At 42.1% G+C, this 20,398-nt stretch overlaps 1 protein-coding gene across 1 annotated transcript; it reads left to right on the plus strand.

The window, feature by feature from the left end:
- Positions 1-1,506: 1,506 nt before the first annotated feature.
- LOC143925297 (olfactory receptor 1468-like) lies at positions 1,507-15,991 on the plus strand. The gene is made up of 2 exons (XM_077449880.1): positions 1,507-1,762; positions 15,023-15,991. The coding sequence occupies exon 2, from the start codon at positions 15,038-15,040 to the stop codon at positions 15,989-15,991; it is 954 nt and encodes a 317-aa protein (XP_077306006.1). The 5' UTR covers positions 1,507-1,762; positions 15,023-15,037.
- Positions 15,992-20,398: the final 4,407 nt, after the last annotated feature.

The raw sequence follows: 20,398 nt of genomic DNA on the forward strand, positions 1-20,398 counted from the left end.
GCACGATCGCGCGCATTCCCTGTTTAAACGGGAGGCCGTCATATGACGGCCTCCTGCCACAATAGGTGCTCCGCCTGGCCATCATTTGACGGCCGGCGGTCAGCAACTAGTTAACAAGGGGACCCCCAGATCCTGCCCCCCCGTTTGAAATGGTAAGGGGGTACAAAAGTACCCCTACCATTTCACAAAGAAAGTGTAAAAAATAGTTAAATAAGACAAACACACTTTTGAAAAATTCCTTTATTAAAAATAAAAAAAGATTCCAGTGGTGGTAATCCACTCTTGCTATCCAGCGTTGGATGATATCTCTCCAGCGATGGCTGATCTGATCCAGCACAGCGAATCCATCCATCTTCTGTCTCCACGGAGGAGACATTGTGGGGATCCCGGCGGCCTGACGTTTGTTATATGCGGAGGGCAGGGCCACCCATCACCTGACCCCGCCCCCCTTTTACGCAAGGGGAAACCCGGGCTTCCCCATGACATATGGGTGACCCCCCCCCCCCCTGATGTAACACAGGCAGGTTTCTGTTACATCAGAGGGGGGCGGGGTCACCCATATGTCATGGGGAACCCCGGGTTTCCCCTTGCATAATAAAGGTAAGGTTAGGCACATTCGACCACAGGGTCTATAGACACAGATTGTTATTGTCAGAGTCACGTCGAATCTCCTATTCTATATCGAACTGTTGTAACAATGAAAACGGAAATAAAGCATTTATTTATGTCGGATCTTTCGTTTTTCGGATTCTGTGCTTTCGTTATCGTTTGTCAAAACGAAAACGAAAATACCTGAAATTCAAAATGAATGCACATGTCTAATATATAGATAGATAGATAGATAGATAGATAGATAGATAGATAGATAGAGAGATAGATAGATAGATAGATAGATAGATAGATAGATAGATAGATAGATAGATAGATAGATAGATAGATAGATAGATAGATAGATAGATAGATAGATAGATAGATAGATAGATAGATAGATAGATAGATAGATAGATAGATAGATAGATAGATAGATAGATAGATAGATAGATAGATAGATAGATAGATAGATAGATAGATAGATAGATAGATAGATAGATAGATAGATAGATAGATAGATAGATAGATAGATAGATAGATAGATAGATAGATAGATAGATAGATAGATAGATAGATAGATAGATAGATAGATAGATAGATAGATAGATAGATAGATAGATAGATAGATAGATAGATAGATAGATAGATAGATAGATAGATAGATAGATAGATAGATAGATAGATAGATAGATAGATAGATAGATAGATAGATAGATAGATAGATAGATAGATAGATAGATAGATAGATAGATAGATAGATAGATAGATAGATAGATAGATAGATAAAAAATGTATTACTATAGGTTTATTATTTATTTCAATTTTTTTGTAAGCTGAGTTCTCTTTACCCAGGGAATCAATGATTTCTCTCTACTAATTTAGATAAACTATTCTGTGTATCTAAGGGATGGCAAGCTGTGAAATACACAGAGGACATTTATATTTGGTGGGACCAATTTACTCCAAATCCCTTACTAACATCATAGAAAATATATTAGCTCCGTGGTTCGAGGACTGGCAGTCTGCTCTATAAAATGGCCATTATCTGCATAACAAAAGAATCTTTTCTGCTCACTGGAGAATTCATCTGTTTTCTTTGATTTAATATTTAAATTTCTTCTCAGTTCAATTTCTTAAATTTTTCTACTCTATCGAAAGAAAATCTAATCAGGTACATCAGTACACTATCATTGGCTAGTCTAGAATCAGTTCCTCTGTACAGGGCTGTCCACACTTCTCTATATTGGGTCATATTAAAGGTTTAAATAAGTAGCAAAAAATAAATAGGAACAACAAATAAAAAATATTTTAGAAACCTACTTATTAAAAGCTGATTTTATTTTTTTATTTTTACCATATAAAAATATATATTTTGGCCCAGATTAGCCAAGTTTATTTTGCTATTCTTTATAATTCTATTATAATCAGATGATGGAATAAGTGGGTGATGCATAGATATCAAATTAATCTTGACTTCATTTCACATTGTATAAATACTGTATCTGCTGTCTTAATATAATAAAAATGTCATAATAAATGTTTTGTCTTTTTTCATGATAAATATTGCTTCTGAATGATGTACAGTTTATAAAGCTCTGATGTGTATTTCTCCATGCATTCACTAACATTCCAAACACATTTTTGAAGACCTGCCACTTTTTTATTTTTACTGAAATTGTTGCTGAATTATTATATTGTAATCCTAGTTTTATTCATTATTTCCATTGGGTGGATATTGAGAAATCTCTAGAACTCTCCTCATTTGCCATACATTTCAGTTGTCTTCTTGTGACTGTTTCTTCTCATTCCAAACGTTCTAGATCTTGTCACAAATCCTAAACAAGTCATAACCTCCTACCTTTAACCCTTATGTCTTAAGGCATTATATCTTATAACTCCTCATTCACAATACTTACTCCAAAAGCAAACAGGAACGCTTATGCCGCGTACACACGATCGAATTGTATGACGTACTTAGTCCGTTGAAACGCATTTCAATGGACAATCCGCTCGTGTGTGGGCTTCAGCGGACTTTTTCAGCGTGAAGTCCGGAGTACTAAGAAGGCCGGTTTGCACACCAATCTTTCCGTTGTACTTTGGTTTCAGCGGACAATACGGTCGTCAGTATGCTAGTCCGACGGACTAACAATGGCGCATGCCCAGAAAGGATTTACAGGGCGGGAACGCGCTCTGTCTTGTAAAACTAGTGTTCGTATTGAAGCTAGCATATTCGTCATGCTGCTAATTTTGTGATTTTTTTAATATAGCACATTCTTTTCTTCTTCATAATGCGAGAAAAGTGAAGTTGCTTTGCTGCTTATATTTACACAGAGTTATCACAAATGTCTTTATTCATCCTCATCCTATGATTAATATTCCAATTCGAGAATACATAAAAAAAAAAATATATATGGGACAGTTCCCTCGTGTGTAGGCTTGTTCGACAAACTAAGTTGCGCGCATGCTCAGAAAGGATTTTCACGTCGAAGGTTGCATTGCAGTGTATAGGACTTCGAATTTTTCGTCCCGTCGTACGTGCCGTTCACGTCATCGTGCAAGTTTCAGCGGACTGTTCGTTCGTCGTGTGTGGGCAAGTTCCTCCATGCTAATTTTGAGCGGACTGTCCGCTGAAACTGTTTGACGGACAAAGTTGGGCGAACAGTCCCCGCGTGTGTACGCGGCCTTACTCAGTTCTAGCATTGCTGTTCCTGCTAATACTGTACATATTACTTTGTCGTGTTCCTCCGAGCTAATGCCGTAAAACTATTCCATTCACCCATCACTGCACTATGTACTCTACATCTCCATAAAAGTTCAAACCAAGGGTCTCCTGGGTTGCGCGACACATCCTGAACCAAATTAAAAATGCTAAGGGGAAACTAGAAATACAATTCTGGTTTACATCAAATTTATATTTTTTTGAGAGTTTATTTCTGCTTTAACCCTTCACCATCTTGACCATATTCATACACCGGCAACCTCCAGCTGGTGATCTCTGCATGTCCATTGACACCTTCTGGCTGGTGAACTCTGCTAGTATTGACAGTCACCTTCAGAATACCGGACGGATGGGTATAGTATCTGAGCTGGATGGATGGTTACTTTCTGTGAGAAGCTTTGCTTTTATTAATTTTCTGTGGATGACTTTTTAATTAATTAAACAGAGAGTACAACTTGTGGCGTGTTGTGGTGGGAGGGGGGAAAAGGAGGCCAACATGTAATTTCTTTGTGGGACAATTCCCATATGATGCCTGAACATTGAAGTAGAAGATTTAACTCTTCATTTACCAGAAAGCACTGCTAAATCTCCTATAATATAAAAAGGTCTCCATTGGAGGTGAACTCCTGGGCTGGCACATGGTGCCAGAGGTGGCACATAGTTTTGAAAAGCATGGCACATCCAGTACAGTATGCAGAGTGGCACGTGTGTTGTTAATCATGTTGGATTTATAGGATTGCACATTATCTACCTGTTTTTGTGTATTCAAGTTTTTTGTGCACAAAGGCTTTTTATGAAATACATTTTTTGGGGCTACATCTATTTCAAATGGAGAGGTTTGTACAGTATATATGTAATGGCGGGCTCCTGAAGAGCACGCGCTATGCATTTTTCAAAGTTAAACCATACCTAAACTGCAGTTTGGTTTGAGGTCTGAGTACTCCCACTGTCTACTTGCTGGAGGAGATGAGAGGGGCGTGACCAGTGCGGAAGTGTGGTGAGGCGGAGATGAGAGGACACGAGGATGAGAGCTACTGAGTGAGAGTCTGCTGCCGCTCTCCCCCTCCCCCCCCTGCTTCGCTTACAAACCTTGACAGGATGGTTTGCTCGTTCGGCGCTTCAGGCTTTGATCAGCTGATGCCTGCTGCATAGGAGGGAGACGACTCCCATAGTAGGCACCGTACCGCACCGCAGCCCGAGGGATACCAACCCCCCACTCTCTCTCTCTCCTGCTGTTTTCCAGCTCTATCCCCTATTTGCCACTTTATATCGAGGTGGAGAGACGCCAGGTTGTGCTGTCTGTGGGAAACACGAGGCTGTATACCATGCAGTATTGAGGGGAAGACCTGGCGGATCTGGCAGTTTGGAATGCTGGCTATATTCAATGCCTCTTGAAGGAGTACACACCCTTGGCTTAAGGACTGAGATAACTGTTCCTCCTTTTTTTTTTTTACTGCAAGTGTAGTACAATAGTACTGCTATATGGAAATAGACTCTTCCAGGTTACTGCGATATCACTGCTATACTATTGCTATATTGCTATTTTTGGACTACTCTGCCTGATCCCCGGTATACCTAGGCCCTTATATATATATATATATATATATATATATATATATATATATATATATATATATATATACAACTGTTGTCTTTTTGCTGATGGGACATTCTCTGTGACAGGGGAAGAGACTGATCTGCCCGCCTGTGCCTGACCTGGACTGTTACACCATCCGTCAACTGTAAGTTGTCTGTTTACCGCTGTTGTACTACAGGACACCTCCCAGTCCTCCACAATATCTGGCTGTTACTCCCTCTGCATTTGTAGCCTTCTACCTCTGGCTGTAGACTATTGGACTCTTCCACTCCCGCAATATTCCGTTGCACCTGCATCCGCTGTCGGACTACAATACCCCTCCGTTGTTTGCTATTTCCTGCGATCACTTGTATGCCGTTGCTGGACTACAGGAATCCTTCTGCTGTCTGCTGTACCCTACCTCATCTTTGCCTGCATCCTGACACCGGACTACAATACACCTCCACCTTCAACGGTCTGCTTCTTCCACCTGCTATCCAGTCAGGCACTTGTGCCCCTCTGTGCTCCTGAGCCCCTGTCATCACTACCAGGTTCTCTCGAGTCAGAGGTCTACGAGAGGCCACTCCCTGCACTCCGGGCTCTGCCTTAAGGTATGTGACAGAGGGTAAGGATCCTACAGACCCTGCCTCGTACCGTCCGATCTCGCTCCTGGGCTCGGATGTAAAGATACTAGCATAAATTCTTGCAACACGCTTGAAAAGAAGTATCCATAAGCTCATACATCCTGACCAGTCGGGATTTATACCGAATAGGTCCACCAGTATCAATATTCGCAGACTTTATCTGAATATTCAAATTCCGGTGGACAATGGAGGCTCCAGGGCATTATTGGCCCTGGATGCAGCAAAGGCATTCGATAGTCTCGAGTGGGAATACTTGTTCAAGGTCCTTGATAGATTTGGGTTTGGACCAAATTTTATTAAATGGATAAAATTGCTATATACAAACCCAAGAGCGAAAATTAAAATTTAACAATGAGTTTTCTGAGACGTTCCTGTTTTAACGAGGTACGAGGCAGGGTTGCCCCCTCTCCCCCTTACTGTTCGTTTTGGCAATGGAACCGTTGGCCATTGCCATTAGGGCTAACCCTGTTATACAGGGCTTTAAGAGAGGACAGCTGGAGGAGAAAATCACATTGTTTGCCGACGATGTCTTGCTTTTTCTAGGGGATGTTCAAACCTCATTGAAAGAAGTGATGAGATTGATAAGAGAATTTGGACAGATGTCTGGATTAACTATTAACTGGGACAAATCCGCACTACTCCCGCTGGATAAGGAGCTTACCTATACTCCACAGGGTATAGCGAATTTGAAGATGGTGGAGAGGTTTAAATACCTGGGGGTGTGGATTACAAAGGATGTAAATTCCTATTTGGAAGATAACTTATCCCCACTTCTAGTAATGTTAAAACAAAAGGCGGACATTTGGGACCGCCTCCCCCTTTCGATGGCGGGCGCTGCAACTTGGTCAAGATTGTATGGCTTCCTCAAATTTTGTACTTTCTACACAATGCACCGATATGGATTGGTGCAAGGTGGTTTAAGAAAATAGAATCCTTATTTAGACTTTTTATATGGAGAAAGGGGCCGCCTAGGATTAGCTTACAGATGCTGCAGATGTCGCCGGAAGAGGGGGGTTGGCGATCCCGCATCCTAGACTTTATTACTTAGCGGCTCAGCTACAGCATCTAGCAGGAGCAACAGCTATAAATGAAGTTAGACTTTGTCATAGATTAATGATGTTTGGATGCCCACACAATACGCTTGGAAGTGCTCGAGGCAAATTCATTCGATATGCTTTGCCCAACAGTTACCCAGATCACCAAACTTTGGAAAACAGTCAAGACCTTACTGGGGTACCAGAAGGTATCCGTACTAGCCCCTTTGTGGGACAACAGAAACTTAATCGAGTTATTTAAAGTAGAAAGATGTAGGGAGTGGGTAGACCAAGGGTTAGATAAATTAGCACAGATGTTCCAGGGTTCCGATATTAAATCTTTTGCGGACCTAAAGTCAGAGTTTCTCTTGTCGACCCGTTCGTTCTATAAATATCTCCAGGTCAGGCATGCAATCCAGGCACAATTTAGGTCTCAAGAGGTGCAGTTGATCCAGATCCCGGTGCTTTCACAAATTATGTCCATGGATACGCTTAAAGGACTAATTTATTTTCTATATGTCAGACTTGGAGATAAAAGTCTAGATCGAAATAGTGTAGTTAAAAATAAGAAGAGATGGGAGAGAGATGTGGGCCCATTGTCCATATCTGATTGGGATCGGATTATGGAACAGGGGAGTAAGGTCTCTATCTCTCCTTCACAGAAAGCCTCCCACCTCTTTTTTTTCCATCGAGTTTACCATACTCCTAGGAAAATGTTTAAACTGGTTTGGAGAGATAATGATCAGTGTCCCAGATGCGGCCAAGTCGGAGATTTTATCCATATGTTCTGGAGGTGTCCGAAACTGTTTAGGTATTGGATACAGGTTGTAGACCATGTAAATAGAGTTTTTGGCTTGACATTGGAAGCAACGGTAAGGACCTGTCTATTGGCTATACCAGAGGGACATACAATTCCAAAAAATAAGTTTATACCAGTTAATAGATGCCTCTTTCAGGCAAGAAAGTTAATTGCTCAAAACTGGCAGTCTCACCTTAGCCCGCTAGCTGAAACTTGGCTAGTTAATATAATAAAAACAATTAACAATGAAAGGGTTTTTTTGTTAAACAAGGCAATAGTAAGAAGTTTGAGAGGATATGGGGCCCCGGGCTGGTGAAATTTGGGATTCCCCCATAGATAGATGAGATACAACGTGTGTTCTCACTTAAAAAAAAAAAACAAAAAAAAAAAACTGCAGTTTGGTTTAGGGATAATTGTCTAAATTGGACCTCTACATCAGTCTGATTGGACTGTGAGATGTTCAGCCTAGCCACATGGGGCACTGTCTCTTGTGGCAGGCGTAGAACTATGGTCTGGTCATGGGCTTAAGTTACTCTTTTTCGGAGCCAGGTCAGTGGGAGTGGCCCTCTTGCTGTGCCCTCTGGGAGATGGTATTTAAGATGTGGACGTCACATGGTTCGGGGTTCCAGTCCAGTATGAGGTGCTGACTTCATGGTCCTGGTCCTCCTGACCAGCCCCCAGGAAGACTATGGGCCTGGGGTGTGGATCCACCCGACTTTAATGTCTTGGGGCTGGCTAGCCTAAGGCAAGGAAACTAAAGGATAATTCTGAGGTGGTTGGGTGCTGTCTCCGGTTCGGGAGAGACCCAGTGTACTTAAAGCATTCCAGGGGAGGACTCTTTAGAAGAACACCACGAACGGGTTGGTTTTTTTAACAAGAGCCTGAAAGGGCTGAAGTACCCGAGAGAATCCGGTCTTGTGGATATTGCCAAGTGGGCTGAAAGATCCAGGTATCCTACAAGTGTTCTACAGCTTAGTTTCCATACGTGTTCTGCAACAACGTCTGTGACAAAGACTTTGTTCCTGAGTAAGCACCTTGTTGGCTGCTAGGCCTTGTGAGAGAGGGACTGTCCAACCTGAGTGATCATCCAGCTGCGAATGGCTATTCTCTGGAAGCAGTCAAAGTAAGCAAGTTTTTTAACGTTTTTGGACTTTGACATAGAGAGTACCTGAACTTCCTTTTCCAACCCTCTGATCCCAAGTTGAAAGACTGTTCAATGATTTGAGTTTTGCAAATAAAATCCATTCAACTGGATCTATTGTCAGTCTCAAGTTACTGGGCCATCTACCACGGGACATCCCCTAGACGTGTCACAAGGAGAACCCCAAAAATAAGCTCAAAAACAACCAGTAGCTCCTTTGGGGGTTATGTTATGTTTTTGATCACATGTATCCGATAGATAATTTCTATCACAGATTTTTTTTGGATAGTGCTGAACATTTTGTTTGTTATTTTTATTTGTCAGGAAGGTGAACCACTTTTTTAGTCTTGGTTGGCTATACTTGTTTGCTTTTGCGTCACTTTTTTTTTAGTTTTTTTTCTTTTATTAATTTTATTATTTTGGTTTTTATGGACAGTAGTTGGTAGTAATTGTATTTTTACTAAGCAACACTACTTTAATTTCCTTAGCTCTCAAATCAGCAGCACTACAGTCTTGCAGTACTTCGCTCATGGTGCCAAAATGAAATGTTCTATTTTTGAGTTTTAAATGGACTATTTATTCACAACAGATATTTTATCTTATGAATGGCAATGCATTGAATCACTCACTAGCCCTCACTTTGATATCCACCTGGACATGCATGACAATCTTTCCAAATGTGAATTATTTGGTTCTTATTTGGTTCTCCTATTGTAACTATGTCATGGTTATGAAATAGTGTTCATCTGCTTACCTGTCTCCATGTGTTCATCTCTAGAGACCAGCCGACCCTCACCTGACTGTTTTTGTAATCCATCCTCTGGCATGGCTCCACCCTAGCTCCTATCAGAGAACTCTATATTAACCTGTGCACTGCAGGCCAACCCTGCTGATCAACCTTTGTGTGTTAGCTTCCTGTTACCTGCCGTGTGCTCTGCTGTTGTTCCGTTACCGACTTTGGCGTGTCCTTGACTATCCCTGTTTGCCTGTGATCCTGACCTTTTGGCGTGTCCCTGACTATTCCTGTCTGCTTGTGGCCCCGACTTTGGCTTTGTCCCTCACCATCCCTATCCTCTTGTTGCCTACTGTGAGTGTGAGCTGGGGGACCCTGGGGGTCGCGACTTGGAGCCAGTTGCAGCCAAGTCCATCCTCACCACTAGAGGCTCTGGTGAACACCTGCTGGCTCTTAGACTCTGTGCCCCAGGGAATCTTACGCTCTAACCCCGGTGGGATCCATCTTGGTGTTCTGACGGCCCTGCCTTCCTATCACCTTGACCCCTGTCCACAGCTGTCAGCCGTAGGGTCCACAACCTTGCGGTGCACTCCTGAACCCTACGGTGTGCATCTGTCACCTAGCATCAAGGTGACCTGACAGTTTGATCAGCCATGGACCCGGCTGACGTGCCGCTTCCTGCAATCGATCCTTTGCAGGGAATAGTTCAGAGACTTGAGACCCAGGAATCTAATCAGAGTCAGGTGATGCGAATCCTTCAAGATCTGGCTTCCCACTTCGAGCAGCTACAGGCTTCCTTGGGAACCCCGAACCTGCAGCCTCAAGTACAGTCTGCACCTATCACACCAGTCGCATCCACGCATTCATTATTACTGCCAGCTCCTTCCCGTTTCTCTGGGGACTGCAAGGCCTGCAGGGGCTTCCTCAGCCAATGCACCATTCATTTTGAGCTCCAGCCTCAAAACTTTCTGTCTGATCGGGCAAAGGTAGCCTATATCATTTTCCTCCTTTCCGGTGCAGCTTTAGCCTGGGCTGCTCCCCTGTGGGAGAAAAATGATCCGGTGGTCTCCAGCCTGTCCAACTTCGTGAAGCTCTTTCGTAATATCTTCGAGGAGCCAGCTGGGGTTTCTTCTGCGGCTAGTGCCCTTTTACGCCTTCACCAAGAATCTTGTTCAGTGGGACAATATGCACTTCAGTTCCGTATACTCACAGCTGAATTGAGCTGGAACAATGAAGCCCTGGTCGCAACCTTTTTACATGGCCTCTCTGACTGAGTGAAAGACGAATTAGCAGGAAGAGCTATCCCCGCCAGATGACGATGTAATTTCCTTATGCAATCAGATTGAGATTCATTTCCAGGAGAGGTCCTTAGAAAAAAGACGCCAGCAGCCCCTAGGTCCTAGTCAGCCTGAACCTTTTTCCCGTCGCCCTGTGGAGCATCCTCTGTCTACTGAGGAACCCATGCAGCTGGGCCGGACCAGACTAACCCCTGAAGAACGTGCTAGACGCAGAACTCTGGGCTTGTGTCTTTATTGTGGGGGCAAGGGTCATTTTCGTGACTCCTGCTCGCTTCGTCCGGGAAACGCTTGGGTCTAATACATTTGGAAGGTGGAGTATTGGACCCAGAAACATCACCTTCTCGTCTCCTTCTTCCAGTGCTCCTCCATGTAGGCACTTCTTCCCAATCGGTCCTAGCATATCTGGACTCCGGGGCTGCCGGCAATTTTATGGACTGGAGAACTGCTTCTTCTATGAAGCTTACCCTTTCTCCCCTCGCTACTCCACTGATAGTCTCGGCAATTGATGGCACTGTGCTCCCAGGGGGCCCTATCCATTTCCAGACGCTACCTATTAGGATGTCGGTAGGGATACTCCACCAGGAGTGGATCTCCTTCCTCATCCTACCCAAGGCCTCTACCCCCATTTTATTGGGCCTTCCTTGGCTACAGCTCCACTCGCCACATGTGGACTGGGTCTCTGGGCAGATTCTGGCTTGGGGTCCTTCGTGTTTCTCGTCCTGTCTTCTCAAGGTGACCCACAAGGGGAAACTTCCCATTGCTACCACTTCCGTATCGTGTGATCTTCCCGCGGCATACAGCGATTTCCGGGATGTGTTCTGTAAGAAGTCTGCTGAGGTGCTTCCTCCCCACAGATCTTTTGACTATGCTATTAACCTTGTTCTTGGAGCAACCCTGCCCAGGGGTCGTACCTATCCTCTGTCCATTCCAGAGACCCAGGCCATGTCTGAGTATGTCGCCGAGAATCTGGAGAGAGGTTTCATCCGGAAATCCTCATCGCCTGCAGGAGCAGGGTTCTTTTTCACTGCCAAAAAGGATGGTACCCTCAGACCCTGCATCAACTATAGAGGTTTAAACGCAGTGACTATCAAAAACCTATACCCCTTACCTCTAATATCTGAGCTATTCGACAGGTTGAAGGGGGCTTCCATTTTGACTAAGTTAGATCTCAGAGGTGCATAAAATCTCATTCGAATACGGTAAGGTGATGAATGGAAGACCGTATTTAACACTAGGGACGGCCATTACGAATACCTGGTTATGCCTTTTGGTTTGTGTAATGCTCCAGCTGTGTTCCAGAACTTTGTTAATGAAATATTCAGGGATCTACTGTACCAGTTTGTTGTCATCTATCTGGATGATATTCTCATCTTTTCTGAAAATCTGCCTGCTCACAGAAACCATGTACGCACCATACTTCAGTGCCTTTGAGAGAACAATCTTTATGCCAAGATGGAGAAATGTTCCTTTGAATGTTCCGAGGTCCTGTTTCTGGGATGTTTTGTTTCTAGTGCGGGTCTTCGCATGGATCCTGGAAAGGTCTCAGCCATTACCAACTGGCCCCTTCCCACTAGCCTCAAGGCCACACAGCGCTTTCTTGGCTTCACAAATTATTATAGGCAGTTCATAAGGAATTACTCTTCCATTGCCGCGCCTATTATCGCTTTGACCAAGAAGGGAGCGAATGCCAAAGACTGGCCTCCCGAGGCTGTCTCTGCGTTTCACGATCTGAAATAGGCCTTTGTCTCTCGGACCCCTCTAGAGGAGACCAAATCCTGGGGACCCATTTTTTATTGAAGTAGACGCTTCTTCGATGGGGGTGGGAGCTGTGCTTCTTCAGTTCTTTGAGAAGAAATGTCAACCATGTGCGGTCTTCTCCAAAAAAAATTCTCAGGCAGAGAGAAATTATGCCATTGGTGATCGGGAACTTCTCACAATTAAATTGGCGTTGGAGGAGTGGCGTCATCTCTTGGAAGGTTCCCCTCACTCCATAACGATCTTCACTGATCATAAGAATCTACAGTACCTACAGAATGCTAAACGTCTGAACCCCAGACAGTCCAGGTGGAGTCTCTTCTTTTCCCGTTTTAAATTCACGATTATGTACAAACCTGGTTCCTTCAACGGTCGAGCTGATGCTCTCTCTAGGTCATTTTGACACTTTGGACGAGGTGTCCAACCCTGATCCTGAGCCGATCATTCCTACCTCATGCATTGTTGCCCATTCTACCACCCTGGAATCAAAAATTCCTCCTGGCAAGACCTTTGTTCCCACGGAGCTAAGAGCTAAGATCCTTCATTGGGGACATGATTCCAAGGTGGCAGGTCATGCTGGGTTCTTCCGATCCTTCCTGCTCATCAGTCGTCACTACTGGTGGCCTAATCTCCACTCGGATGTTAAAGACTACATTAAGGCTTGTCATGTTTGTGCTCAGTCTAAATCTTCCACTCATGCCCCTGCTGGTCTTCTCATGCCCTTGGCCATTCCTTAGGAGCTCTGATCTCATATCGCCATGGATTTTATCACTGATCTTCCACTGTCTGAGAATAATATGGCCATTTGGGTAGTAATCGATCGGTTCTCCAAGATGGCTCATTTTGTTCCTCTTCCTGATCTCTCTTCTGCCCCTGCCTTGGTTCCCTTTTTTGTACGAGAGATTTTTCGCCTTCATGGTGTTCCTTCTCATGTTGTTTCGGACAGGGGTGTGCAGTTTACTTCTCGTTTTTGGAGAGACTTTTGCAAATCCCTCGACATTACCTTGGATTTTACCTCTTCTTATCATCCCCAATCCAATGGCCAGACTGAGAGAGTTAATCAGGAGTTGGAGGTCTTTCTCTATACTATGGTCTCTACCCATCATGATGATTGGGCATCACTATTACCGTGGGCTGAGTTCTCCCACAATAATCATGGTAGTTCTCAGAAAACATCCTTTGTCACTGTTTATGGAAGACATCCTCAACTCCCTCTTCCTATGACTTGTTCTTCTGACATTTCAGCTTTGGCTACTGTTCAGGAATCATTCAATTCCATGTGGGCTGACGTTCATGGTTCCCTCCAGAAAGCTGCCAACAAATTCAAGAGTTTTGCTGACCGTCGCAGGCGTAAGCCACCTTCTCTTCAGCCAGGAGACAAAGTCTGGCTCTCCACCAGAAACATCAAACTCCGGGTTCCTTCTCTCAAATTTGCCCCAAGATTCATTGGTCCATACACCATCATTTCTAAACTGAATCCAGTTTGTTTCAAGCTCCAGATTTCCAAAAGCCTCAAAATCTCTAACTCCTTCCATGTTGCCCTTCTGAAGCCTTTAGTCCTCAATAAGTTCTCTCTCTACTGTAGCACCGGTCTCTGAGGATGATCAGGAGTATGAGGTTAGCCACATTTTGGATTCCCGAACCTGTAGAGGCATTCTCCAGTTCCTCGTGCACTGGAAAGCTTTTGGTCCTGAGGAGAGGTCGTGGATTTCGGCTTCCGAGGTCTTAGCACCTCGTCTGTTGAGGAAGTTTAATTGGAAGTTCCCCTCTAAACCTGGTCCCAGGCGGGGAAGGGGGAGGCCTCGAAGAGCGGGGGTAGTGTCATGGTTATGCAATAGAGTTCGTCTGCTTACCTGTCTCCATGTGTTCATCTCTAGAGACCAGCCTCACCTGACTGTTTTTGTAATCCATCCTCTGGCATGGCTCCACCCTAGCTCCTATCAGAGAACTCTATATTAACCTGTGCACTGCAGGCCAACCCTGCTGATCAACCTTTGTGTGTTAGCTTCCTGTTACCTGCCGTGTGCTCTGCTGTTGTTCCATTACCGACTTTGGCGTGTCCTTGACTATCCCTGTTTGCCTGTGATCCTGACCTTTTGGTGTGTCCCTGACTATTCCTGTCTGCTTGTGGCCCCGACCTTGGCTTTGTCCCTCACCATTCCTATCCTCCTATTGCCTACTGTGGGTGTGAGCTGGGGGACCCTGGGGGTCGCGACCTGGAGCCAGTTGCAGCCAAGTCCATCCTCACCACTCGAGGCTCTGGTGAATACCTGCTGGCTCTTAGACTCCGCGCCCCAGGGAATCTTACGCTCTAACCCCGGTGGGATCCATCTTGGTGTTCTGGCGGCTCTGCCTTCCTATCACCTTGACCCCCGTCCGCAGCAGTCAGCCGTAGGGTCCACAACCTTGCGGTGCACTCCTGATCCCTACGGTGTTCATCTATCAAATGGCCTCAAGGTGACCTGACAAACTACCATTAGGATGGTTTTCCACTCTCACTTTTATTATTATTATTATTATTATTATTATTATTATTTCTGTATTATTAACATTATTATTATTTCATTATATTACAATATAGGACCCACCACTGTGCACCTATAACTAAAATACCAAGCAAAAGTTGAATTGGCTTATAGTGGAAAATCAAAAGTGAAATAAAAAATAACCTTTAAATCAAAAACACTTTTAAAACTGTAAAATTCATTTCCAAATATTTGTTTTGATCCTAGATTTTAAAAGCTAAGATGGAATCTGGTTTTCAACAATTTCCAGACACTCAGAACAAGTCTTCTGTCAGTGAAGTTTTCATTGTTGGGTTCAACATTCAAAATTACAGATTTTTTCTCTTCAACGTGTTCTTAATTATCTACATCCTGACTTTAGCATGCAATCTCCTGATCATCTTGCTGACGCTCTTCTCTGAACTGTCTCGTTCACCCATGTATGTGTTCCTCTCCAACCTGTCACTGTCTGAGGTCTTGTTTACCAGCAGCATTGCTCCCCCCATGCTCCATGTAATACGTAAAGCTGGTGCTACATTTCCTCTTGTTGGCTGTTTCATAAAGTTTTTCTTATTCGCGTCTTTTGCCGGAGCAGAGAGTTTTCTTCTCTCCGTAATGTCCTATGACAGATTTTTGGCCATCTGTAAACCTCTCAATTACAGGTTAATTATGAATCCCAGGTTGTGTCTTTCTCTGATTCTTGTCTGCTGGACTTTGCCATTTTTGATTATGTCCATCCCTTTAAGTTTACTAAAAACATTGAACTTTTGTAGCTCAAATATCATTGACCATTTCATGTGTGACTTCAGTCCTTTACTGAAGCTGTCTTGTTCCGACACTTCCATTGTTGAAATGGTTGTATCTTTGCTTTCACCATCAACAACCATGTTGCCGTTCCTCACAATCGTAACTTCTTATGGGTTTATCATCCAAGCAATCACCAGGATTTCTTCAGCAACGGGGAAAAATAAAGCTTTCTCCACCTGCAGTTCCCACCTTGGAGTTGCCTCCACCTATTATGCCACCATGATTGTGGTCTATGCGGTTCCATCTGGACATTTATTAGTTGCAAACAAAGTCCTATCTTTGCCCTATACAGTCATCGCCCCTCTACTGAATCCGTTCATTTATACCCTGAGGAACCAAGAGATCAAAGCAGCAATAAAGCAAACTCTGAAATCTATAAGGAGAATATAAATGTTCAAAATGTTTACTTTTGGTTGTGAAAAAGAAACACAGTGCCGTGTGGGTGTTCCTAAATAATTTAATATTTACTAACAAATACATATTTTTTTTCAAAATACACAATATAATAACCATGTGTTTATATAGAATGGCAAAAACATCTAATCTTACCGAATTGCTCTACAACCACTGACTCCACTTATTGCCAAAACGATTGAATTGGTTTGATTGGTATCTTTTTGTTTCATTGGTTACTGGGGTTTTTTTTTTTTGTTTTTGTTTTTTAAGCAAGCTCTTCCAGCCTTGATTTTACTCTCTGTGGCAACACTTTGTTTATGAAGTTGCCCTGCTCTTTTGGGTGCATGCACCAAGAATTCCACCATCTCCAGGTTTCCTTGCCTATTCAAGATGCTCCGGTGCCCTACAGTTTAGTGTCATAGTCGGCACATGTCTGCTTATCAGCTTTTTCTTTTTTTTGTTTTTTTTTTATTGTATTTTTATTGAATTTATAAAGATAACAAGATTACAGTAACATACACTTATGTAAGTGTGTAGGAAAACAATATTAATAGCATACATTACAAATCACTGAAAGGAAAGAGGGGGGAGGAGGAATGTAAGGAGAGTGTGAGAGAGGGGGAAAGGGTACCATCAAAATCACAGCCTCGACATAGGTTCAACATAGAGAGAAAAGATTCAACATAGAGAGAAAGATTCGATATAGAGAGAAAAGATTTGACATAGAGAGAAAAGATTCAACATAGAGAAAAATTATTCAACATAGAGAGAATAGATTCTACATAGAGGGAAAAGATTTGACATAGAGAGAAAAGATTCGGCATAGAGAGAAAAGATTCGGCATAGAGAGAAAAGATTCAACATAGAGAAAAAGATTCAACATAGAGAGAAAAGATTTGACATAGAGGGAAAAGATTCGACATAGAGAGAAAAGATTTGACATAGAGGGAAAAGATTCGACATAGAGAGAAAAGATTTGACATAGAGAGAAAAGATTTGACATAGAGGGAAAAGATTCAACATAGAGAGAAAAGATTCAACATGGAGAGAAAAGATTCAACATAGAGAGAAAAGATTCGACATAGAGAGAATAGATTCGACATAGAGAGAATAGATTTGACATAGAGAGAAAAGATTCAACATAGAGAAAAATTATTCAACATAGAGAGAATAGATTCTACATAGAGGGAAAAGATTTGACATAGAGTGAAAAGATTCTACATAGAGAGAAAAGATTCGGCATAGAGAGAAAAGATTCAACATAGAGAAAAAGATTCAACATAGAGAGAAAAGATTTGACATAGAGGGAAAAGATTCAACATGGAGAGAAAAGATTCAACATAGAGAGAAAAGATTCGACATAGAGAGAATAGATTCTACATAGAGAGAAAAGATTTGACATAGAGTGAAAAGATTCTACATAGAGGGAAAAGATTTGACATAGAGAGAAAAGATTCAACATAGAGAGAAATGATTCAACATAGAGAAAAATTATTCAACATAGAGAGAAAAGATTTGACATAGAGAGAAATGATTCAACATAGAGAGAAAAGATTCAACATAGAAAAGATTAGACATAGAGAGAAAAGATTCTACATAGAAGGAAAAGATTTGACATAGAGAGAAAAGATTCACCATAGAGAGAAAAGATTCACCATAGAGAGAAAAGATTCAACATAGAGAGAAAAGATTCCACATAGAGAGAAAAGATTCAACATAGAGAAAAAGATTCAACATAGAGAGAATAGATTCTACATAGAGGGAAAAGATTCGACATAGAGAGAAAAGATTCGACATAAAGAGAAAAGATTCGACATAGAGAGAAAAGATTTGACATAGAGAGAAAAGATTCGACATAGAGAGAAAAGATTCAACATAGAGAGAAAAGATTCGACATAGAGAGAAAAGATTCGACATAGAGAGAAAAGATTTGACATAGAGAGAAAAGATTCTACATTATAGAGACAATAACAAAAAAGGTTGAATGTGCCTAACCTAACTCTATTAGTCCAAGATTATTCTACATAGAGAGAAAAGATTCGACATGCGGTCATTTATGGTCTAATGCTCCGCCCATAGGCTATAGAAGAATTCTAATGTTGGTTGACTAGTAATAATAATTAATAAATATAATTATTACTAGTGTCATACAACATTAGAATTCTACTATAGCTTGTAGGCGGAACATTTGACTGGAAATGTACGATTGCGTTGCGTACAGATTCGCTGCTCCGTCGAATCTTCTTAGAACATTCGACAGACACCATAAACCTTTAATGACAGATTCCACCTTAATTATTTCGGATTGTCGGACGAATGCATTTTTTTTAACGAAACAAAATAAAAACTAATTTTGGGAGTAACTAAATAAATGTATTTTTCAGACGAAAACTAAATTCTGAAACAAAATATTTCAGTCTGTTTTTTTTTTTTGTTTTTTTGTTTTTTTTCAATATAAGTATTTTTGCTTGCTCTGTTTTAAAATAATGATCATCGATTTGTTTTCCTTTTTGTCTTTTACAGAAATGGTTGATAATTGTAGGTGTCAGCGCCGTCGCTGTGATTATTCTGATTATTGTTCTTTGTGTCACCTTAACATAATGGCTGCAAGTAATAATCTGAAGAGACACTAGCAGGCCTTTGATCTTCAAATTACCCCCAAAAACATCCCCCCTCACAGGGGTGAAAAGAGAGAAACTGAGAAAAATGTATACTTTGCTTTTACAGTAGAAATGACTCCTCTGCATCTCCAGGTGGTTGATCACATGATCATTTGCCTACGAAGATCACAAAGCAATGATTACTGCAGCCAGTAATTAAGGGTTTCCAGTGTTGTTTAAAGCCTCATACACACGATCGGACTTTGTACAAACTTTCCTGTGGACTTTTGAACAAGGGGCGTTGGCCGTGAACTTGTATTGCATACACACGATCAGACTTTGTACAAACTTTCCTGTGGATTTTTGAGCAAGGGGTGTTGGCCATGAACTTGTATTGCATACACACGATCGAACTTTGTACAAACTTTACAGTGGATTTTTGTACAAAGGGCGTTGGCCGTGAACTTGTATTGCATACACATGGCAGGACTTTTTCAGCCAACTTTCACCATATCACACGGTTTTTCTGCTCTATTCCGCCACCTTTGGTCAACTTCTGTATTGTTGTTTGATCTTTTGTATTGGTTCTGAGCATGCGTGTTTGTAAAGTCCGATGGTTTTCTGTACACACGATCGGACTTTGCTCCATCGGACTTATGTTGTCTGAAAGTTTGTCCATTTGCATAGCCAACAAAAGTCCAATGAAAACCAAAAAAGTTTGTCTGGGGGAGCGTAAACACGGTCAGATGTTGCCTTAGAACAGCTAATTTGCATGTTTGTAGTCAAAAAGTCCGATCGTGTGTACGGGCCTTTATGGTGGAGTCATATTTAATAAAATGTTCATTTTAATCCATCCACTACATGAGCCTCATCATGGTATCATTTTTATGAGGCTAATACATATAAAGGCCCATACACACGATCGGACTTTTTGACAACAAACATCCAAATTAGCTGTTTTAAGGCAACATCTTTTTCAAACTTTTTCGGTTTTCATCTGAGTTTTGTTGGCTGTGTGAACGGACAAACTTTCCGGCAGCAAAAGTCTGATGGAGCAAAGTCCGATCGTGTGTACGCAAAACCATCAGACGTTTCTTGTTCAAAAATTTTATTGACAACAAGCAGAAAATACAAATGATACAGTCACTGTTATAATTGTTTTCATAAGAAAAACACTGATAGCAGAACATTTGTACAGGAAGATAGGGGGGGATAAAGGCTACATATAAAAATATATAGATTATATAACGCTTTGACACTCAATAGGAAGCATATACCAAAAACCGGTAGCAATGTGGACATCATAGGGTTATAGGCCCAATTTATATTGAAACAGCCAATGAGGATAGAGTCTCTGCCCAAGCAAGCTGGGCAACAGTAATGGAAATGTAAAGAGTAATATGTGCTACATCATCAATAAAGTTTAAAGAAAGGAAAGAAAGGTGTGAAAAGTAGTAGTCAAGATAGGAAAAGAGAAAGGGAGCGAAAAAAGAAAGGAGAAAGAAAAATAGAGATAAAAGATGGAAAGGAAAGTGGGGTAAAGAGGGAGTAAGTACTGGCCAGGTGGTCCACAAGTGCTGTGGGAGATGGAAACCCTCCCCCGAGTTCTGGAAGAAAAAATCAGGGCTCCAGGAGGCGTTTATCAAAGTCATGGGGAAGATAGTGATCCGACCATGGGTGCCAAATTTTAAGGTGTTGGGGAATTTTGTCTAATATTGTAGCTTCAATTTTACTGTGAATCATGGCTTGGGTAACTCTGCATTTAACTTCTGCTATATGCAAAAGTGGTGTCTTCCAAGCT

Source organism: Lithobates pipiens, unplaced genomic scaffold (assembly GCF_037356315.1).
Source record: "Lithobates pipiens isolate NorthernLeopardFrog02 unplaced genomic scaffold, aLitPip1_a1.2 Scaffold_22, whole genome shotgun sequence".
In the NCBI taxonomy this organism is placed as follows: domain Eukaryota; kingdom Metazoa; phylum Chordata; class Amphibia; order Anura; family Ranidae; genus Lithobates; species Lithobates pipiens.